Consider the following 24,353-nt stretch of genomic DNA (forward strand, 5'->3'; position numbering starts at 1 on the left):
TCTGAGACCTTTCCTGTGTCAAGTCTTCCAGCCTTATTTTTTTAACCAAGGGCTAAATACTGTTACAAATGTGGGTTGTGAAAATGGAGAAATTCAGTAACCGACTAAGTAGATTAGTCAAGTAAAATAAATGATCATAACCTACAAAGATTTCTGCCAAGAATATACTCAAGTGGTTGGTATATTTAGAGGCACACACATTTTCTGTTCTCTGGCACAACTTTTATGGAAAGAGTAATAATTTAGGTACACTTAGGTTAAACAAATATTTATTAACAATGACAGTAACACACACTACACTACAGACAACAGAAACATATAACACACAAGTTACTGTATTTACAAGTTTACTGGCAAGGTGATTCAAAGACCTACATCTAGGACACCCAGAAAACCTCAGGCTGCTACCAAGTTCTTGAATCTTAAATAATGCCTTCAGAGGCCAAAGCAGAGATAAGCTGCCTTCTAAACTAAATAGAATACAACCTATGATTTAATCGCTCTTTGTCTAAACCGGACACCACAAAATGGGAGCCTATTCTAAAATGTACCCACCAAGCATGAGAGGCAGTTTTAAACCAAAGGACCCTTCACTCAGTAACTCCAAGTTCCCTGCAAGCTACAGAATAGCAAGTTCTCTTACCAAGACTCAGATACGTAGCTCCAATTGGATTTTTTCAGATGATCATGAAGAAAAGACTCTTGCCTGGCACCAGTTAAGTTGCATCTGTTTCTTTCTCCTCTCTCTGGTGTGGTCTGACCTTCTTTTCCCCCTTTCTCTCTTCTTTCCTCCTTCTTATCTGATTTTATATGGTGTGGACTGTTGATTGACTCTTATTCATTTACCCAGGCCTTAATTAACTAAGCTACTCCTCTGCAAACTTTGCTTGGTTGCTTGGATCACAGACTCTGGACCCACTACATCTCAGCAAACATGCCCTCTGCTTTGAGGCTGGAAATATTTACGCTGCCAGGTGTCACGCACTTTATCTGCATTCTTAGACACCTCCATTGTCGCCTTCCTCAGCCTGTAGTGATTCCCTCTTTCTAACCAGAACTCCAGTATTTGAAGGAGGTGCAAGAGTGTACAGGTGATCACAGGGGGGAGGCAGATCTAACAAGTGGGAGCTCATTAAGGAACTGGCTGTATGCAGTTGACCAGTTATCATGGTGCATTGTCCCAGCCTCTTCTGTTCTTGTTCCATGTCTGTTTCAGCCTGTTCTACACCCCCCACACAATCTAATGTGTCACCACTGACTGTATGGGTGTCTAGGCAAACAGTGTGTCCTTCGATCTTTGTTGATTAGCACCTGTTCTACTGTTTGTGCCGGGAAAGTTTGGAGACCTTGATGCAAAGAAGAAAACAGACACAATGTGGAAAAAAAACATGCCAACTCTGGTGTTCCTTGACTTATAACGTATGCGATTTACGACCACTTGCACTTACGACGGCTGTCCCCTTAATCGTATTACTGTACAGTATGGTATATTATATTCGTGTCACCGCATTTGGTTGTAATGTCTAACATTGATGACATCATGCTGGCGCATGTTATTGTTTGGGTGGTCAGCAAGCAAATGTCTAGCAAGCACAAAAGTGAGTGTTCTGGTGGCACAGATAGGAAAAAATGAAAGCAAAAGACAATAGATTTAGAAATGAAAGTGAACACAATAGTGCAGCATGAAAATGGAAAATCGGTATCGACAGTCACACAAGACTTGGGCTTTTCTCATTAATATCCACAATATCAAAGGACAAGGAAAGAATTTGTGAAGCAGTGAAAGGATCACCACCTATGAAAGCTACAATAATAACGAAAAAAAGACCAGGTCCTATTCATGAAACGGACAAATTATTAGTGACTTGGATGGAAGATCAGATCCAAAAGCGTATGCCTTTAAGCCTTCTAGTCATACAGGCTAAAGTAAAATTAGTGAAAAAATATAACAAAGCCGTAATACACAATGTAGCATTTATGCATGTTAATTCTTAATGCATCCGTATGGTTCGTGTAGTACCGTAATACACGTGATTGCGATTTTTGAGTTATAAGTGGAGGACTACCTGTAAACTGTATGGAAACTAAACATAGTCCCCCGAAACCCCAAACAAACTGTCCTACAAGTACTTTTATCTCTCTGTGACATTGACACAAACACACACATTATTGCCACCTTTTTATCTTCACATTGACTCTCAATCTATTTTTATTGAACTACATGTATTCATCATATACTGAGATGTAGCTAAAATGAAAAAAAAAAGATTAATATCGGCACTTTACGGATTTTACGAGATGACACTTAGTTTAAATCATTTACTTTGCGAGGACATCCTTATGGCTTGTTTTCAGGAGGTACCATTGTCTTTGTGGGCTCATATTTATCCCCACATTAAAATCAATGTGGGGATAAGCATGTGAATGTCCACCATTCACATTAATAGTCAAGCAATTATGTCCAAAACGTTTAAGATTTTCCTGTCAGTGTCATCACAAAGTGAAAAAACAGGTGTGAGGCCACAGGTGTCATATTGATTTTAAGTTTGAACAGAATGGGCATGGTCTCCTTAAGAGCTGATGTGGTTCTCTGTTTGTCGTTTGAGCTTCACATCCTCCTGGCACAGACACTCATTAATTATGAGGCAGTTCAGAGGTGACGTGGGATAGTGAGACATGTCTAACTGGACTTTGGACTGGGGGGGTGGGACTCTGTAACAGGGTTCGAAAACACAATGCATTGTTACACCTGGACATGTGCATACAGCTAGTTGACCCAAGCCAAAGCCCTTAGCTCTGCCCATACCCAAAACAAAAACCCCAGTCATTGCACCCCAGAACCCAGGAGAGGACTCGGACACTAGAGACTGTAGAGAGCACCAGAGGAAAGCTCCAGTCTTGTCTTTCTCCCTCCCTTGGAGGTGGACTCACTGGGGTGCTGTACATGAAGAACCATATTGTTTAGGATGGCTGAGACTGAAGAAGATGTCTAAAACTACAGTTTCTTTTCTGTACATCAGGTCATCAACTGAACCTGGTTTTAGAGGACAGAGATGCTGGAATGCTCCTTTGAGACATTATGGCTCTTGTATGTTCTGTGAGTAAGTGCCTCTCTGTGATAAGTTGTGTTATGTCTTCTCTGTGTCAATTAAGCAGTTATAGAAAATGTTACCATGGGTCCTGTGAGATGGGTATATTGATTAATGTACTGTAATAAAAAAATATGTAGGATAACAAGTCTTTTCTGGTCTCTGGGGGGCATTTGTTGTTTTGGAAGAGAAAAAAAAGGATATAGGGGAGAAAGGTTCTTAGCACCCATATAATTGCAAGGTGATATAGTGAGATACAAAACCAGTTCTTGCATTTAAGGGTCACCAACTGAGACAGAATCTAATGATATTTCTCAATTATTTATTAGACACGCTATATAATCACACAAAAGTAGAACAATGTAAAATATATAATTTTGAAGACTATATAAATTGATTTCAAAGCAATTTTTCTGTTATAAAATTAACTAAATGACGTATATCTAAACGGCCACTTTACTTTTGAATTTAAATTGGTCTATTAAGCTAACTATACAAACCCTAACAAAACGTGTCTGCAGTTGCAGCTTACGTAAATAAATAAGGTTAAGTAAAAAAGTATCGTAATCAATTATTGTTATTGTTATTCATTTTATTGTCTTTAATATTATACAAACGATACAGTAAACGGCTAAAATTCAGGCATAAGTTAAACTTCTCATTGGGGCCATTAGAATACACTTCCGGCGGAAGTCCTCTGGTAGCGTCTTTGTGTTGCGTGGTTACTGCTGATAGTACGGTTTCGTCTGAATGAGTCCGATTTGAAAGTAAGGTTTTCTGCAGCAGAGAATGAAAGGGCTTTTGTAATATCTATAGATATAGTATCGATTTACTGATATCAGTAGGTTACTGGATGCCTTCGAGGACCTGAAAAGTATTTAATATCTTTAGAGACTTGTTTCACTTTGATCCAGATATTAAACATGTCGACGATGCACTAATCCAATATATTTTCTACATGAAGTGACAGTAATCAGAGCTCTGCTTACTCTGTGAGAACTCTTGCTAGTTTTGAGACATGGCTGGAGATATCGCGTCCCTTCCTGACCTGGATCAAGAGAAATACGATGCAGACGAACAAGTCAAGATAATTTGTTTAGGTGACAGTGCTGTTGGAAAATCCAAGTGAGTAAATCACAATCTCTGGCTATAGCAAAGCCATGTAATGTCATTGTTGCGAGGTTTATAGCTACAGTCAGCTTGCTTTTGCAGTGGATTTACGTGAAAGAGAATCATGGGCACTGTATAGCAGTTATTAGAATTTTTGCATTTATTATGGGGCTCTTTGGAAGATGCTATTGAAGTGTAATTTGCCCATTAAAGGTTGCGCTGTAAAACGCATTCATATAGAGTAATTCCAGGACACATTGGCCATATCACAGTTCTTTACATTTATAATACTATTACTTAAACTTTTTACCACAGGAAGGAATCTTAAATCTCAATTTCTCATCGAATAACTAAGTACCATAACATGCTTCTTTCTTAACAAAGTGGGTAGTTATTCCACCTTGACTCGCGGCTCTGTGAAAACAATCGGAAAGAAGCTTCGATATTTATATGCTTGTACTTCATCAAACATTTCATTGGTGTAACTTGGATATGAATGTTATTTTGATGTAATTGATGCCACGATCTGGGCCATTTAGAGCCACAGACCTCGTTAATTTATCTTAAAGTCCGAATGATTTTTAGATTCGAATCACAAAAGAAGACAATCATTGTAAACTAGCAAAGAGTATTTATTATTTTGAACAGTTACAATTATTCTGTAAGCGACATTTTCTAATCTATTTGTAAATGATTTAAATTCTAAAAGCGTATAAGTATCTATGACCGAAATTATCCTGCTATGTTAATCTTAGTTCCAATTAACCTACCTTTGTTTGTCTTTCAGGTTAATGGAAAGATTCCTAATGGATGGCTAGTATCCTTTGATGTCTAATAACTTTCTTCACGTACCATTTATACTGTGTTTTTTGCTTTTGTTGCTCTCTGATTTTTTTCTAATTGCATGATTTAGATCATTGTATGTGAGATGGCATCACAAACATAATGTAATGTTGGATTCTAAAAAGACACAGAGGTGGGATTTAATGATTTTGTATCGTATACAGACATATTAGTTATGAGCAGCTCCATTGAGAGTTCTCTGTTTTCTTAGCACTGGTCCTAATTACTTATGGGGATTATATAGATATTAGTAGTTCAGGTGGGTAGCTGCGTCAGCATGCGTAGGTTGCAAAGGAACAAGTAATAGGTTTATTCCATGCTGAAAAAAAGAAGAAAGAAAACACAACGTTTTGGCCGTGGAGCCTTCTTCAGGTGACACAGAGGTGTCTAAAAAGACACAGAGGTGGGATTTAATGATTTTGTATCGTATACAGACATATTAGTTATGGACAGCTCCATTGAGAGTTATCTGTTTTCTTAGCACTGGTCCTAATTACTAATGGGTATTATATAGATATTAGTAGTTCAGGTGGGTAGCTGCGTCAGCATGCGTAGGTTCAGGTGAAGAAGGCTCCACGGCCGAAAAGTTGTGTTTTCTTTCTTCTTTTTTTTTAGCATGGAATAAACCTATTACTTGTTCCTTATATAGATATGATATATATATATAATATTTATATATTACATGGATATATATTATATAGATGGATAGGTAAGATATGTTCCTTTTCAAAATGTCCCACACAGTGTATTTTATTTCTTTTGCCAGTTAATTAGTGAAGAGTATAAAGAGAAATGAAGTTTCTCCTCAAATCATTTTTAGAAAAACATTTTTTATAAGTTATTGTATTGAATTTCTTAAATGATGGCTGGATTTTAAGATTTTATTGCCTTTAAGATCAGAGTGATTGTGACAGATGAACAGATGTTACCTAAAGTCCTGTTTCATGGAGTATTTGGCAGAAACCTTCCAGTTTATTTCCGTATTTCAGTTCTTAACATCTACTTCAGCCGTCCTCAGCAACTGTCTACGTATGCGCTGACACTATATAAATACACAACGACAATTGATGACAAAACAGTGTTAGTAGGTATGTATAAAGTTAATTTATACTGAAATGCACAGGGTAATGTAATAATGATATTATGTAAATATATTAAATACTACCCTGGCTGTTTAAAGCCCTCTTTTTTAGATACTTAGGTGACAAAGTTTCAAGCAGGGTAGTCCCACCTTCTTGCAGCAATGACTACATTCCAGCAATGCCTGCTTGACGTTGTCAGGGTTCAGGTCTGCCTTTGACTGTGCTCTAATAAATTGCAATGAATTGCTAGATTTGGGAATGCCAAAACAGTATGAACCTGAGTTATGTTCCAATGATGTTTGATGATATGGAAATCTTGATTCATCAGACAGAAGCATGTTAACTGGTTGAATCCAATTAATAAGGATATTTTAGCTAATTTCTTTAGGTTAAACTAAGTAAAGATGTGGCTGTTGAGCAAGTAACAAGCATGGATTACGGTTTCACATAGCTGACTCAGATCAGGCCTAGCTCTACTGATCCCGTAATGTCCTGGAAGCTTCAGCAGTTTATGAGCTCTTTGCAAGTGACAGCAAAGATGGATTCAGATGAAGAGTTCAGGGCATAAGTCTTGGCTGCCCAGATGTGACGAGGTATAGGTTTATTAGGTTTAGTTGCCAGCCATTCTCTTTCATCCTCTCCTGTAAAAAGTCTTGGAATATACTAAACTGAGGAGCCTTCTTATAATTCCATGCATCTATTTTCTAACTGCTTCATCCAATTCAGGGTCATGGGGCAGCCAGAGCCTATCCTAGCAAACAGCAGGCACTGTGCCAGGTACCCTGGATGGGGATGCCAGTCCATGGCAGGCCACACACACAGACACATACATGCTCACACCAGGGCCAATTGTCCCAGAAGGGACTTAACCTACCATTATGTCTTTGGGCAGTGGGAGGGAACCACAGTACCTGGAGGAAACCCCTGTGAGCAGGGGGAGAACATGCAAACTCCACGTAGACAGCACCCCAGGTGCAGAGTTGATTACAGGGCCCTGCTCTGTGAGGTAGCAATGCTAACCACTGCGGCACCATGCCGCCAGCTTGTAGAAATCCTGGGATTTTATTCTTATCAGCCTCTGATTACTGTGGCATCACAGTGGCAAAATTAAGCACTAGTCTTAGTCTTCTTTCCTGTGTTCACATCTTATAACAACCTGAAAAAAGTTAACCAAAGTTGTAAGTGATTTCAGCTGACTGTAGACCACATTAATTGCACATGTTGTAAATAAACTGCTGCAAATGCCAATTAATTGCAATGTGTATGTGAACAGTATTGCATTAAAAACATGTTTGTTCACCTTTATGGTTTCTTTTGTTGAGCAGCTTTTTAGTCAAAACATTTTAGAAGAAAAAACAAATAAATTCATAATGTTCCAATACGTGTATATTGCACTATAGTTTAAGATAGAGATCAGTTATTTTATCTTGAATCAATAGATAATGAATTTAAAGGGGAAAAGTTTTCAGTTGTTTCTCAGTTTCTTGGTCCACTGTTGAAGCTGATAAGTTTCTGTAGCTTTCAGTGAATACAGTGTTCTGCAGCTAACTTGACTTGGGTTATACAGTACATTATAGATGTTTTCACTTCAAGTCGAGTGTGGAACATTTGTTTCATAATTCTAACCAATGTTTGCTATACTGACATGCAAAGTGTCCTAGAGAGCTGCTTTAAATGTTAATCTAAAAGTAAAAACGGAATCTATAATTTCTGTAGCACTGTATGATAAAAGCTTCCTAGCCTGACACAGAGTGCAGTATTATTTTTGTGAATGTTATTTGAACAATCAACAAAAAAAATTGACTGTCAGTAAATTCCTAATCTTTCCCTTTTAGACTTTTGGGACACAGCAGGGCAGGAGAGATTTCAGAGCATGCACCCCTCTTATTATCATAAGGCTCATGCTTGTATCATGGTAAGCAAGAAGGCCAGGCAAACTGTAGACCTGAGAAACACCTAGTTGTTGTAATTTCAACTGTTTTCAGTTCTGACTTAGTGAGCCAATTGAAGAGGGAAAAGACTTGGGGGTAAAGGTGGAAATTGAAGAGCAGTTGTATTTATTATGCACTTTTTGCTAATCATAGACATGTAGAATAAACTGGCCATATTTTCCAGTTAATGTTTTTCTTCAAACATCTGGATTGTTTTATAAATAATCTACCATCAATAACACATAGCCTATACTTGTTTGTTTTGACTTGTTCAATTACTTTGGAAGAGATTTACAATAACCAAACAGTATAACAACAATTATATTTTTGTAGATAAAACTTAGTTAGTGGTCATTATTAGAATGAGCACACAAAGGTAGATAGAAGTTTCAGATAAACTTAAATGTTAAAATGTTATTCTAAACTGCATTCTTACCGCATATTAAGAATTTTAGTTTAACCTTTGATTGCTCATATGTATGAGGTGGGCATACAAATTGATAGGGTGTGTATGCAATGACTATGATACTTTATATACTATGTCTTTTTCTGTAGGTATTTGATGTTCAGAGAAAGATCACGTATAAAAATCTTTCTAACTGGTATATGGAACTAAGGGAGTATCGCCCAGAGATTCCCTGCATAGTAGTTGCAAATAAAATAGATGGTGAGTCTTCCCCCAAAACAAAGCTTTGTATAAAGGACAAACCTAATTGCTAAGGTTTTGAAAATAACCTCATATTTGGAAATACATTAATGTGACTAGTAACTGCTCTAAGCTGAATTTTACTGTGTGAAAAAGGGTTTATAATAATTATTTTGATACACATTATTTTAGTGCAGAATGACATTCATAAGTAGTTTTAAAGGTCTAGGCATTATTTGAATTATGATAGACAGATTTAGGTTTTACAATATTTTTAGCAATGTTCTCAATTATCTAGATTTTTCAACTTTGCCAAGCATGCCACTTGATTTAAAAGGGCAGCAGAATACTGGCATTAAATGTGAAAGATACTATGTGTAATGCTGCAAAATGCAATTTGCTGCCCCCAAACCATACATTTCATGTTTTTCAACAACTACGATTTTAATTTGGGAAAATTTGCCCCTGGCAAAGGCCCTGCATTTCCAATGCTTTATTAAAAAAATAATAGATACTATTGTGCCTTTGTACTTGTAACAAATGTTATGACGCCACAGTCCTCAATTTCCATATTACAATTAATTGAACAAGATCTTCACTTTATAAGTAAGTTCAATTTGCATATCAGTTACAGTTTTGTCAGTATTGCATACGTGGTTTGTTGTAGCTGATGAGAGTTTTTTGGTATTGTCAAGCTTTGATGTTAATGTATCATTTATTTTTTTGCTGTTGGTATATTAGCAGTGCCTTTTCAACTGCCTGCCACATTTGTTGTTAATTCACACAAACTATTTACATAAAAGAAAGCAAATGAAATTCATGCTTATATATTTTTAAGATTATAGACACACAAATATACATAATAATTAGTATGTGTAGATTTGGAAAATTGAAAAGCCTTTTCTTGCACCTCTCCTGAACTATCTTTCTGTATTTTTATTATTCTGCGTTTTAGCTGATATGAAGGTGACCCAAAGAAATTTTAACTTTGCTAAAAAACAAGGACTGCCATTGTATTTTGTATCTGCAGCTGATGGGACTAATGTAGTAAAGGTGAGAACTCCGTTTTATTATGTTGAACAAGGAGGTGAACTGCTAGGTGTAACTCACAATGATAAAGAGCCACGTATCTGTGGAAATGTGTTGTTTGTTTTGTGCTGTGTGGACTGTATTTCTCCATCTCATAAGAGTTTAGTTTCATAATGTTGTTTTAATGTATTTTCACTTAAAGTATTACATGAATATATTTACACTATTTACATTTCATTAAAAGTTGTAACTGTACAACTGCATATAAAGATTTACAATAATTAGCACTAGCTAGATTTTTTAAACAGTTCTTGCATTCTGTATGTTTATGTTTTCCCACAATATTGTTACCCTTGATAAATATATTTTTTTTGCTAATGATCAGTCCTTCATATATTAGTTTTAGTACATTTTTGAAGTGTTATTTTGTTTGGACTTTACATCAGCAATCACAATGCTACCAAATTTAGGTGACCGTCACAAAGTGTTATAGTCCTTGTCCATTGTATTTCTTAAAATTACTATATTTATTTCTCTATTTATTTATCACATTGATATTTTAAATATTTCTAAACATATTTTGCAAGTACTCCCTGTATACAATTTCTTATATTTTGAGTTTGAAATTCAAATATGTAATGCTACAAATATGTAAAGCTTCAATTTTCACATTTAATGGGTACAAATGATTTTAACTTATCACGGATGTCAGAACCTACAGGGTTAGGAGCATTTTATATTGAAGTCTGTCTATTAAATTATTTCTAGAGTCTTAATTTCTGAACGGCTTTTCTTCCTTCAAGCGCATTGGGGAGTTGCTTCTCAATATCAGTAAGGTTCTAACTGGCCCCCATATCTCCTGTCTTCCTCCTTTTTGTTTTTGTAAATGAGGCTTTCATCACTGTCCTCTTTTTCAATCTGCCCTTCTAATGCATGGCTCCAAAAAAAGATATGGGATGTCACCAACTAATGTACTTACAGTATATGCTTATGTTTTCATAGTCTTTATTAAAGCTGCAACTGCAACGTGTTTTGGTTTTTGTTCATTCGACAGTTGTTCAGAGATGCAATTAAACTGGCAATGTCCTACAAACAAAATTCAAGCGATTTCATGGATGAAGTAATGCGAGAACTTGAGGTAAACCTTTTCTGGCGAGATGATTATGTGTTCAGCATATTCTAACGCAGTTGAAACTTTGGATTTTATTTAACATAATGTGTAACATTCTCCTTAAGTATAGGAGAATACACATCAAGGTATACATTTCATTGACATTTTAAAATTAGGCTTTGATTGGTGCTTTTGTGGGCATTTCATGTTTTCAAATTGTATAAATTTGATATCAAGAAAATGAATGGTTCAGGCTAGGAAGTCTGTTATATTAGCATACTTTGCCATATTCACAATACATTTATCCGCCACGTACTACACGAATTATCTTGTTTTCTGGAGAGTATCCATTGTTCCTTCAGTTCCTTCAATTTTTTTTTACTGGATGCGCCACATCACATTTCTTTTCAATGACCTGTGGTTTCAGGAACAATTCCTTGTTTTTCCCCTGCAGAATTTTGAACTGGAAAGAAAAGATGACACTACTGATAAAGATAACGTCTCCAAGGAAGATAAATCCAAGTCAGCATGACCAGTATTGTGATGACTCTGCAGAATTCCAGGGTTTTACTTGAGGGATCCTTCTTCTGGTACTATTCTTGGTACCAATAGGACGGAAAAAACAGTTATAAAAACAGTCCATGCTGAAAATGTTATTTTAAAGGCATACAAAGCTTTTATGGGTAGAATGCTGATTTTAATGTGTGTGCACGATACATGGTTTCAAATAAGAGGTATGTTTTATGTATACAAAGACTCTATCTGTTAAATAACATTTAAATAAGGATAGAATCAGCTTTGTTTTCATTTAATTGATTTAATAGATCATAGTTGCTTCTCAACAAATTCTGTTTGTCATTCCTCGTTTATCCGGAGGAGATTAAGTAAACAGCATAATACAGCATTGTATTTTCTGACAGATTGGATCTCCAGTAATTGTACTAGAATCGAAAACAAATGCTTGCGTTAGTTTTCATACTGTTTTGATAGGGGATCTTTATTTATCAAGAATGTACAGTGCATGAACACATCATCCTCAATTTGAATGAATTGTGCAATATTTAATTTAATATGCTCAAAATATTTCTTTCTTGTGCATGGTTATATTTTCTTGAAGTATAATTTAATTTTTGTACTTCTTTTGTTCTTCGGTGCCTGCTAATATATTTGGCCAGTGTGCAAAGGAATCGCAATCTGTTCATTAATCAAGCAGGATTAAACTTATTTTAATTTTTACTTTAGTTTTAACAATAAAAACTTGCATTCATTAAAGTCAGAAGGTGTAGACCATATGCTATAAAAAGGGAGACTTGTAGAAACTGAATTATATTTGGTTAAATATCTAGTCATTTATTGATTCATGAAACTGATTTTCAATTACAATTTCCTGTAGCCTGAACTGTGAAAAGCAACAATGGTCACATTGGCCTTCTATAAATCATCTTTGAAATTGTTTTGGAAAAAAAAATGGATGCCAACATCAGGGTTTTTAAAGGCCTGGATTGCAGAAATCAATGGTTTGTTTTAATTTCGACCAGGGTATACAAAACTAAATGAGGAAGATGTGCACTGTTTGAAATTATTCAACCTGTCTCGCCCTAAGTAGCGCAAAATCTATAAACGGTTGATGTTCTATAGTCTGTTTCCTAATTACTGTGAAAGCCCATGATTGTATGTACTTTTAAAGCTGTATTTTTATATTATTACTTATTCTGTATAGTATTTGTGCTAGCATGTTGTATGTCTTTATTGAATGCTGTATCATGGTGGCTATAAGAAACTTAAAGTCATTTTGGTTCTTTCAGTTTCGTATATACAGTATATAGCTACATTTGTGTGCAGTAATGCTTTATTATTATCTTTGCTGATAATATGTGTTATTTGGGAATCACAGGGAATTTATTTTATATCTATTCCTCATGCCCTATTACAAAAAATAGTCATTTGTGAGCTTATTGTGCAGTAAGATTGTACTTGTACTAATTGTAATTTAATAAGGATGCAAGGTTAAATTGAATTGCCCATTCCCATGCCCATACACGGTCCTGTCATGTTCACATTGGGATTTAACTACAGATGGCTTTGTGTGTTCAGTGATTTATCTTTTTTTAAAGTCTTCATTATCAGTTTGGTTACATGTGTATAAATATGCAGTTTAAAATTGGTGGCACATTTAAAACTACCTTTCCTCCGGAAAATAGAAAGAGACTTATGAAAAGACAAAAAAATCTAAATATGTTTTGCTTGAACATACTGTAACAGCTAAATTTGGAATTTATTCAATTAAACTACTTTTATGATTGATTATGTAATCCACTGTTGCTCACATGCAGTAGGTTACATCTAAACCATGATAACTTTTACTTGAATTATTCTCTTTTATGCTAATAAACATGATTAGGTTTAAAACTTAATAGCATAGTTGCGCCAGTATAATCCATTGTCCCCAGTATTTTGTGCTTTAGATAAGAGTAGTCCTGATCTAAGTTGATCACAAATAAAAAAGGGGAGTATTTATTTACTAACTACAGATCTTAACATACCTTATCATGCCATGCATTCAATGCAAAAATAAGAAAGTTAAAGAACTGCACAATCTGTAATTATTTTAAATAGCCAAGCAAGTTATTTGAGAGGTTACCATTCTCTAGTGTGAAGCAATATACATTAGGCAGTGACAGCAACATCAGTTACCAAAAAAAAAATGTCCCTTTTTTGTGAGGTTGCAGGGGAAGGTATTAATTGTGTAAATATAAACATGAACACAATTTTATGATCCTGGTATGTAACCCAAAGAAAGCATTTAGGGAGACAATAAAACTAGACCCAGGAAAGATTATAAAGTTTAATTATAAATTTATTACATAATATAACAAACATAGATCTCTGTGGTGTAAGTACTGTATCACAACAACAAGGTTAGAGGGTTTGACTTACACTCCAAATTCATTTTTTAAATATCTCTTACAAAAAGGTGAGAAGCATCTTTTGTTAAAAAGAGAAGCACTCGGTGGATAACTGTGCATGTGCCCATTCTGCAGATCTCCTCTTTTGAACAGGTGAAGCAGAATGCGGACAGAAAGGAAATGTTCATCAGACGTCATCTGTAATAAAACTACACAGGCCACCTGTACGCAGGGAGAGCATTAAACCAAACCTAATGCGTTGACATATCTGTTATAGATCATGAAAAAGACAACACAATGCTGTTTGATTTAATATCCCCTAAACTTTGATGAGCATATATTAAATTTATTTTTTAAAAGTAAAAGTGAAAAAGAGGTTAGACGATTTTTTGTAAGATTTTTTTTTACAAAAGCATTTACTTGACACTGAATGCAATGACATTTCTCTATGAAACGAGCTACCCTTTTCAAATAACTGCACTGTATTTAAACTATGTATACCTTTGTGTCTGTTCTATAATTACACTTGGAAAATTTTGAAGAAAAGGTTAATAAGAAATATCCTATCATAAGTAATTGCAATCCTGGATGTTGTTCACTCATGTTTTCCCCTTTTCTGATCTAGATTAATTGACATTAATCAAAGTTCAAATTGAACTGAAGTAGAGAAGCAGTGGTCTTGTACCTTTTTTTATCTGATATTCTTTTGCCATTTGGCTGAGTGCTTTTTTATTTTTCCTGGATCACGGTTTGTCTGACTTTGCATTTGTCTTTCAGGTGACATTTGACATTATGCTGTTTAATCCCAGACATTTCTTTTTTTTCTGGCCTTTGATTTTTTTCTCTATATAAAATGTTTATCAAGTCTCTTGGCTTGATAATGATAATGGCAGCATAATAAAGCAGTAATCCCAATAGTATATGAAATTTAATCCCAGTTACATTTAATTAAATGTTCTTATTAAAAATACATTCCTAGCTTATTTAATGTCGATTCAGATAGGTAAAGCAGCAGTTTAGTGCTTGAAATTCTTTCTAATATATACATTTTAATAGCAGCGCTCTCTGGTTTATTGCCACTAGACTTCATAGCTCATCTGGTGTTGATGGCTGTTTATTTTTAAAGAAATGAGCTGTAATAGATAACAAATGTTGTCTCCAGTTTGGTTTAAAGTGTTTTACAGTATTATTTTTTGGCTTTAGTATTCGAGAAGCCATTTGTATTCTTACATTGTAGGTCTTAGTCTCTGACTATAGATGGGCATAATTTGTGTACTGATGGTTCTACTATGAAAAGTTATGAGAAAAATGATACAGCAGATGTTCATATAAAAATATGCTTAACATCAAGTTAAAACAACATTGTCAAAATACTGTACATACTATCATAAAGAAGAAAAGTACACAGGCAGCTGAAATTGATTGTGTTCTGTGTAGAGTACTGATATCTTTCTGTAGATAAGCAGTTCACATATGATGGGCTTTCAGTAACTATGTCTATCACTTTGCACTAATGGTGTGCTTCCTGGGGGCAATCTCTACTCTTGTGGTATACAGTCAATAGGAATGATGTTCAATTTAGAAACAAATCCCATGATGATTGTTATGGAGTAAATTCTTCATTTAACTGTATAATCTTGGGTTTGTATTTGTAGTTTGTGATGGTGACCTTAAAAGTTTTGGCAATTATAAATGTCAGATTATAAAACCTTTGTTCTAACTATTTTCATGTAGCATTCCATTACTCCTACTGTAAATACTCTACAAGCATTGTATTAATCCAGATGCTTTGGCAACCTGATATAAAATTGTCACGTTGTACAATTCATTAATTGAAATAGTTATAGAGCAAAGGTCTGTCACCCTGTTCCTGAGGAGCTAGAGTCCTGTAGGATTTGTATTATGATTTTAATAGTGATGAAAAAGACATCTGAATTACATTTGAAAGACATCTGAAGACATTTTTTACCTGTAATTAACTAAGCAACATATTTGGCCAATCAAGCATTTCAATATACAACAACTCTTTAGGACCAGCGTTGCAGATCTGTGGGCTCATGTCCCCACAAAGTTATTCAGATTTGTCATTCAAATGGTCAGATCTGTGTGTGATTAAAATGCCACAGAACACATTAAAACAATTTCCAAAGGTGTTTCGTGCTATCTCTGTATAAAAAAAAAAACAAAAGCTCACAAAACTCTTACCATTTCAAATTCACAACACATCAAACTCAATACCATTTATATCTTTCCACATAGGTGTGCATATGTTCAAGTCCTATATGTAGAATGTAGAATTACACTCTGTCTATTTTTTAGATTTGAAATGCACTACAGTATCTGACTTAAATGAAAATGTATATATAACTGCTATTTGAAGAGATTTATTGGAAAAATTCCTATGCCCCTTTATTTTGACCTTGTTAGATTTTCAGCTGTTGTCAGAAAGCCACTTAATTTTGCAAATGTTGCAGCAACCCAGCACCTATCCCAGAAGCGAAAGTGTAAGGCAGGACTACTTGGGCTACTGGAATGCCACTCCAATGCAGTACTGAACTTCTTGTTTATTAAATTTAACACAGAGTGTAAAAAAGGCTATGCTAAAATACCATCAGTTTGTGCCCCCATAAAAAAAAAACAATCATGAATTGATCTTAGTAGAAGTTCTACTTGTAAGAGGAACTATCTGAAATGGTGTTCCTCTCTGATAAAATGGCTTACTGCTCCAAATAGCAAACAAGAAAATAAAAAAAGCTGCAATCCAAAAACTGACAAGATGTAATATCACCTTATTATTGGATTTATTTGCAAAACTGCTTGCTAGTAAGTGATGGGCTGATTGAGACAACCAAAACAATGTGACAGGATGCTAAAAACTCATAGCCGGTATTGCAGTTGTTTTCCAAAGACAGTTAACATGTCCAGAAACTAGAACTCCCACAAGTGAAAAGAGGAATCAAATCGAAACCTTTTTATTACTAAGAGAAAGTGGCACACATTGTTTGCATTCGTTTTCGCTGAACTTGATAAGGTCAAAATCTGTTTTTAAAAACGTTTTAAAATGTAAGTGTGAAAAGTATTAATTGGTAATGCGAGAGATGCTGCCTTTAGATTGTAATTTACAAATGTAAGGAATTGCAAATCTGTGGTACTTCAAGTTGGTTTAATAACTGCTGTAAAACAGTATTTGATCGCTGAAAAAGACCAAGCCTATTTAAGCGGTTTCCTGTCGCTTTAGATTTGCAATGAGAGCAGAGTGCAACGAAGGCAAGATCGATACATGGTTCTTGTCTGAAAGGCAAAGGACGTACATAAGTTTAACAAGACAAGTTCCAGCATCTTGACTCACAGTGCAAGAAAAGAAAGGCCCTCTATCATGGAAATCACCACTTATCTCAGACTGAAGATTCTTTAATCTAAAGCCTTGTAAATCCTTGCGGAAGGATTTATCTGCATTTCTCTGGGACTCAGACCATTTTGTTGTGCTTTGTTTTTTTTTGAGAGAAGATGGACAATGTAGGACCCTACAAAATCTGTTTTACGTGAATGACGTGTTTATTAAATGTTTTTTTCTTTTCATTATATTTGTATATAATAACACAGATGTACAAACAAGGAGTAAATAATTTCTTAATAATCCCTAAATCCAGAAAAGCAACACTATTTTGAACTGCATTTCACGTTATCACTACATGTAATGTAACTTCAGGGATGAAGGTGGAGGCAGGAACAAAATTCACTTTAGCATTGAAGATGCAGAGAGACTGTCTTAAGCCATCAATATTGTTCAAACAAAAGAAACTCAACACTTATCTCAAAATATGAATAAAAATTTCAGTGGATACTCCCCAAAATGTGTGTATATATTTGATTACAAAAAGAAAAAAAAACAAAACATAAAAAATGTTTTTCCACCAAAAATGATTTTATAAATACAGTATATATTCTTACCAGATGTCAGTAATACTCAAGATTTCCAGGAGATGGCACCATAGAGCTGAGTCAGCTCAGTTTTACAAGTAAAATCTTTTAAAGATAAGAGAAAACAGTTCAATACTTTTTGGCACTATTTTTTTCTTCTTTTTAAACACAAACTTATCACTCCATTACATTTGACCATCAAATAATAGAAGAAAGCAAACCAAAATACACAAAAAGCAACTGCCAGTAGAAATCCACCCTGCTGAAATCACAGGTGGATGAAAGCACATCCCAGTATTTTCAGAGTCCGGTACGTCATTAGTCTTTCTTGGTAGTTCTTGGTGCACTCATTGACATTTTGTGCACACCGCATTAAATTGTACCAAGGCTCTGGAACAATGGATACTTCTGAGAAAACCACTCTCAAATTTATTAAATGCAGAGGGCCTAGTAATGCTAAGAAGCAGAGCAGAAATTTTAGTGTTAGGACTTCACTGCTCATGCTAGGTGATCTTATATAGCAGCTCCAGGAATGGGTATGCCCAAAATAATGAGGAACAACAGAATTCTTGTTTGGAGGGCTATGTGACTCATCATGGAACAACTAATTGCCTAACTGAGATTAAATTTTATTTCAGTTATACAGTAGTTTTGCAGTAAGAAACTGCAGTGTCCTAGTATTCTGACCCCCCAGAAATGACAGACTGTCCAAAGTAAATTGATTTAGCCAAACTTGACAAAGTTGACTTCATATGGTCTAGGAACACTAGTAGAACATCAGTTCAAAGTAGATTGAATTCTTACCAATATCCCACGGAAATTGCTTCTTTGCTTCCAAGTTCCTCTTAACTGTGTAACAGAATACGATAACTACAAAGCCAGATTTTTTTCTTACTGTTTGTGTATATGGTAAGGATACATACTGTCACCCATGTAAAGGTACTATCTGATAAAGAGACACAAACTCTTACGTGACTTACTTTCCATGCCTAAAATGAGATCTATCTCTTTCAGCAAATTAGTTTTCTCTAAACAGTTCTCAGTGTTAACATGCTGCGTTATTGTACTGAAGCTGGCTCTAAAAATGTGGCTTTGGAAGAATGCGATGGAGTCGGTCAGGGGAGGGCAGTGATACTTTTAGGACACACTGCAAACCTTCTGGAAACACAATCCAATTCAGGGGCAGTATACAGGGGCCAAACAGGAGGTCTTTAACCGACTAACGAAAAGTTTCATAACATGGTCCTGTGAAATAGCCGTCGTCTGTCATTCATAATCGGGACTCTGTCATCTGGAGGCACATTAGTTGTTAGCCAGTATTAAGGCCAAGTATGATTAACTCTCAGGTACTGGACAAGGTGTGACTTGAGAATGAAGGAGGTGCACCTGAAACCATTCTGTGCCGTCTCCATTGAACCACAGTTTCATCTGTGCAGAAGCAATACCAGCTCAAGAAAATCAAACCCTGCACACATCCAGGATAGTGTGCAGAAGCACAAAAAAACATCATTGCTCTCCAACATTATGGCTCAAGGGTGTGTCTTTGTGTTCTACTGTGTACCTGAATCTGGGGAAGCAGGATGCAAGAGAATGACCACTGTTTTGTCTAAGATGCATCTAAACCGGCCAAAAAGAGTGTGTGTTGCATTAATCCGAGTGATGCCATGCTCATTTCAGATGGATGGCTTCAGGTTAGCACCTGGTGTTGTGCAAAGCATCCCCAGTTCAGCTATAATATAAAAGTTCTTCGTCACCCTCTTCGACAGGTGGTATACTCTGCATATATATGCCAAACATTCATTTTTTTTCTTTTAAAAATGTCTATGAAAACTAATATAATTTACACATTTGTTATTGATATAAAAAGCAATTATTTTAAATATTTCTCAATATTTACATTTTAAGGAGCTTTCATGGACCTAAATAAGCTCATTTTTAATACATTGTCTTTAATTCCTCTCAAAAACTTTAGTCTGCAAATTATTACAAAAAATGTCCAGCTTTTAAGCATCAAATTCTACAAGCTACAAAACCAACAAGGATAAAAACTCAAACAAAGTCCCGATCAATAAATCAACAATATGAAAGTTAAGATCCTTTAAAGGATTATTTAAAACCTTATTTTGTAAATGTCTTCTGTCAGCGAAGGAACAGGAAGGACTGTAGGGTGACAGTACAAAATAATTGTATAATATAATATAATAAGCCTTATATTTTTCAGATTTTCACAATTTTGCTCTGAAAAAAAACCAACAGATGTATTATTTTATACTGTGCGTGTGTGTTTTTGTAAAGTGAAGAGAGAAAGGCAGTAAAAGCGGGAAAGTAGATACATAAATGGAACATCCTACCAGCCTTGTTATTGCCGAAATGTACTCCCACTACAACATTGCCTTCTGGCAATTACAACACATGGCCTTGCTTGATACCTGTTCTGCCATTGCTGATACAAAAAACTGTGAACTTCTGTGCTGAGAGGGAAGGCAATCTAAGCAGATGCTAGATTAATTTTCATATTGTTGTCCCCTTAACTTGCATCGTGTTGAGCCATAAACATCTCAAGCATTAAAACCAGACTTGAATACAAGTCTTAATGGTCAGAATGGCTACTGTGCAGCAAAATGTAAGTGAAGTCTCTGGCAGATTCTAAAACTTCACTGTGCGTGGGTGCTGAGGTGGCACAGAACAAGTTAACTCAACTCCGAGGTCAAAAATGCTCTCCTGGAGGAAGCCAAGCTCATGAATTAGGCCATGCATGCCCTAAAGATACCTGGAGCAACTGTAACCAAAAGGGAAACTGTTAATTACAGAAACCTAATGAAATGAGTTATGGTTTAAAAAAAAGTATTACCTTAAGGGGCTAGATAATGATGATGTGGACTCTCGTTAAAATTATAATTCTAAATCAGTACAGCATGGCTCTCTGAAAACAGGCATCCTCACTAGTCTGTAAAAGGGCACTTTCATTTGTCCACGTGCAATTACAAACTGTGCAAGGGGTACGGAAATATGCAAATTTCTTCGCTTTAGAATACCCTCATTGTAGACGGAAGACATGTTGCGCAGAAGTGTTAACATAATTTCTTTTAAAACCTTGAACAGATGGTGACAAAGTGAAGCAACGTCTTTCCAAGCAATGTTTAAAAAAAGGGCCAATATAAGGAAGATTCATTTTCAACAGTGGATTTTATATAATACCATATATAGTTTTAGTAAAATTATAACAAAAAATTATATATATACTTTTTTTGCTTTCAAATATATATATAGAATTGGTAAAAACACAAGTAAATTACTAGTGGAATATTTAAACTTCTATATCCTCATAATAGCAGTAGGAGACAGGTGCTTGATTATTTTTTTAAAGCTGTCATCTAAATACTTATATCTTATCTATGTAATATTCCCTTTGGAAAATAAGTCTTCCCAAAGCAAAACCTTGATTATGAAAAAAAGCCACTAGTGTCGGTTAAACATTCTCCTAATATAATAGATACCACAGTCAGTAAAAGGATCTCAGATTAACAAACTTTGTTCCAATGCAACTGTCTGATCTTACTCCCCCCCCCCACCCTCCCTAAAATAAATGCCAAATGCTGAATTAAAAAGAATTCCAAATGTGTGAGGCAGCTGAAATTCCCTCACGGAGGAAAACAAAGTCTTTTTGTGTGTGTCAGTTTTCTGTTTGTCAATGTTGATTTGTGAATACTTCGAAAGGCAACTGAATTTTCCTTTCAGATCGAGACTCTCCTGTTCATTTCAAGCTGGAAAAGAAAAAAAAACTTCAGAGGCTGAAACGATGAGAGTCCTGGGAAGGAGGGGGGGGGGGGGCAGAGGATTGGGTTGGGGTTGGGGAGCCACACCAAGCATTCATCAAAAACGGGACATTCTGGTGGAGGTCATGCAACATTCACTTTTGCAAAGAAGGACGTCACTCCACACAGACAGACTGGCTGGCCGGCTGATTGCATGGGTGAGTGGAGATGGAGTGGGGAGGCTGTATAGGAAGGCGTTTATTCTTCTGTCTTCCATTCAGTGCAATGCAGTGAGTAGAGTATAAATATCATATCTGTTTTTAAAAAAAGGAGGGGAAAAATTAAAAAAAAGCTTCGACAGACTAGAAGGGCTTGTGGAGGTCAACTCTCTAGTAACTGTTTCAAAGCTCGTTCGATGTTCATCCGGTGGCCTACACGAGTAACTCCCAGCTCAGCAAAGTCGTCCTTGGTCAGGGCAGGCAGGTGCGAGCCCTCGATTTCGTTGTCCTGGAACCTTTCGCGGTGCTCCCCCAGGTTGATGCTCTCCAGCCAGTCCCCCACGTCGTACTTGTTCCACAGGTGAAGGGGCTTCTGGATGAAGGGTCGCAGGGGGTGCAGAGGGGAGCCCAGGGTGGGAGAGGGGGATGGCGAGGGGGAGCGGCTCCGGGCGCTGGCGCTCCGCATGACGAAGCGCACTTCCTTGGGCTCGTGAGGGATGCTGAGGCTCGATGACTTGAGGATGGTGGGAGGGGTGGTGGGGGATGTGGAGTGGGCGTAGGGCCGAGGGGGGCCCAGAGGGTCTGTCCTGTCCGTGGCCGCGGGGACTTTGCCTGGGCTCGGAGTCCGGCGGGTCACAGGGTAGCGGCTGCCTGGTCTGATTGTGTACGTCGTTCCGTAGCTTCTCTGGGAAATGGTGTGGAGCTCTCCTAAACTACTGAAAAGTCTACAGTATAGCGGGAGTAGGAGTGTGGGAAGAGAAAAACAAAGAAATAATTTTAATTAAACACTTATTCAATATATCGGTCATAGATACTGCAAAGTGCCGCACAACATTTACTGGCCTTTAAAGACTCCAATGAAATGTGAAGCATTTGAGAAAGGGATCTTGCAGGAACAAAGCAAAAACTTGCATCAGTGGATTTATATTTTGTGTTCAGTATATATATATTGTGTATTCCCCCAACTCCACTCACTCAGGAAGCACATTTAGTTGGGTGTGTACTATATCAGGTCTGAGTGCACTTACTCCTGGAAAATCTAATGGATATTAACAGGCAAGTCATTGCTACTTTGTAGAAGCAATCAATTTAAGTGAAGGTCATCACTCTTTTTCTCAGTATAACAGACTTCTAAAGAGAGTTCATTCTCTGTCATGTCCAGACACTGTATGTCACTGCTCAGTTGTGCTGCAGCACTTTCCAGTCTCCCTTGCCTTAGTCTTGTTACTCTTGGCCCTGTTATGCTGTGTTTATGCCAACCTCTCATTATCTTCTGCTGTCTTCATTTTGCCCTGCTCTTATACCTAAACCGCCTTGAGAAGAGTGAAACAGAGTAGAACCTCTTGAGAAATTTCTCAGCTCTAGCTAGGTGTAGTGTTATCCTTTAGCTCAGCAGCAAGAACAACATTCTTACTATATATTTGTATAAATAGTTTTGCAGACCAGCTGACCAAAGTGCAAAGCACAAAACGCCATTACCAGAAAAAAAAACAAGTTTGTCCACATTTCACTGTCAGAATTTTCATCTTCTTCAATTACTCACAGCTGTTAAGTAGTTGAATTAATTTCCTGGTGTGAACTGCAACTTTACTTAGTTCTAAAACTGAATAAGAAATACATAATTATTACTTTCACTTTAGCTCTGCTTAGATCAGGTACTGTATGTAATAGTGTATTTTTCCTTCTATGAAAAAAATAGTTTGTAAATGTGCTTAAAGAAGAAGACAGAAATCCCATAATCCTGGTTTCCCAATGAACTTAAGTATTATTTTCCAAACAGCAAAAAAAAGTCAATACAATCTGGACAGAAATGTCTGAGGAGCAAAAGTAACTGAAAATATCTTCAATGGTGCAACAATCTATCATTTTGTATTCTAAGTTCATAACAGAAATGTAATTTTTCTACTTTCAAATCTTACTCCTTGTGGAATCAATCAGATGGCAGAATGAATGTCAGTATTTTCTTACAATTAATTTATGGTTAATTTATTTGGTATTTTTTACACTGTCAACAGGTATAGCAATGACCCTTAGCAGGTTAAACTACCAAATGGGTGACAGTATACTGTATCAGTAGCTGCCACCTTCATCAACTGAGGAATTCTCAAGGGACTGAGTAACAGATCTGATGCATAAAAGTGCCCCACAGTACAGCAATATCTGGATATTGTGTTTGATTAAATCAGATTTGTGCGCAGTCTTTTGAAGAAGCCATATGTTCTTACAATTCACAACTGGCAATCCCCTGAAATTAAGAAGGTGTGAGCCTGGTCAGTACCTGGATGAGAGACCTCCTAGGAAAAAAAGGTTGTTGCTGGAAGTGGTGTTAGTGGGACCAGTAATGGGTGCTCACCCTGTAGTCCTTGTGTGTCCTACTGCCCCAATATACTGATGGGGACACTATACTGTAAAAAGACTCTGTCCTTCAGATGAGATGTAAAACTGAGGTCCTGACTCTCTTTGGTAAACAAAAACTCCAGGGCGATTCTCAAATAAGGAGTAGGGGTGTTACTCCGGCATCCTGGCCAATTTTCCTATTGGCCTTTATCAATCTTGGCCTCCTAATAATCCCCATCTATGAATGGTGAGTGGAGAGCGTACTGTGGTCACTATGGCTGTCATTCAGGTGGGGCTGCACATTTATGGTGGTGGAGGGGAGTCCATTACCTACAAAGTGCTGATTGGGGTGTCCAGAAAAGTGCTATATACAGG

The 24,353-nt window shown here is 36.4% G+C and overlaps 2 protein-coding genes across 7 annotated transcripts in view; one reads left to right on the forward strand and one right to left on the reverse strand.

The window, feature by feature from the left end:
• The first annotated feature begins 3,780 nt into the window (after nt 1-3,780).
• Nucleotides 3,781-13,148, forward strand: rabl2 (RAB, member of RAS oncogene family-like 2). Of its 2 annotated transcripts, none has more exons than XM_088647109.1 (8): nt 3,781-3,856; nt 4,987-5,016; nt 6,051-6,130; nt 7,960-8,039; nt 8,611-8,722; nt 9,657-9,754; nt 10,785-10,868; nt 11,296-13,148. In XM_088647109.1, exons 2-8 carry the CDS (start codon nt 4,991-4,993, stop codon nt 11,371-11,373), a joined length of 558 nt encoding a protein of 185 aa, XP_088503235.1. In that variant the 5' UTR covers nt 3,781-3,856; nt 4,987-4,990; the 3' UTR covers nt 11,374-13,148. The 2 variants fall into 2 exon arrangements, with proteins under 2 accessions (XP_088503235.1, XP_088503234.1); XM_088647108.1 differs by having other exon boundaries at nt 3,788-4,214.
• A 529-nt stretch (nt 13,149-13,677) lies between these two features.
• The window catches only part of shank3a (SH3 and multiple ankyrin repeat domains 3a), a 666,415-nt gene continuing 655,739 nt past the window's right edge, over nt 13,678-24,353 (reverse strand). For all 5 annotated transcript variants that reach the window (XM_088647094.1, XM_088647093.1, XM_088647091.1 and 2 more), the window contains one exon: nt 13,678-22,366. In XM_088647094.1, coding sequence (XP_088503220.1) covers nt 21,805-22,366 — 562 coding nt within the window. In that variant the 3' untranslated portion in view covers nt 13,678-21,804. The remainder of the gene's footprint in view (nt 22,367-24,353) is intronic.

The sequence above is a fragment of the Lepisosteus platostomus genome, chromosome 9 (assembly GCF_059453375.1).
Source record: "Lepisosteus platostomus isolate fLepPlt1 chromosome 9, fLepPlt1.hap1, whole genome shotgun sequence".
In the NCBI taxonomy this organism is placed as follows: domain Eukaryota; kingdom Metazoa; phylum Chordata; class Actinopteri; order Semionotiformes; family Lepisosteidae; genus Lepisosteus; species Lepisosteus platostomus.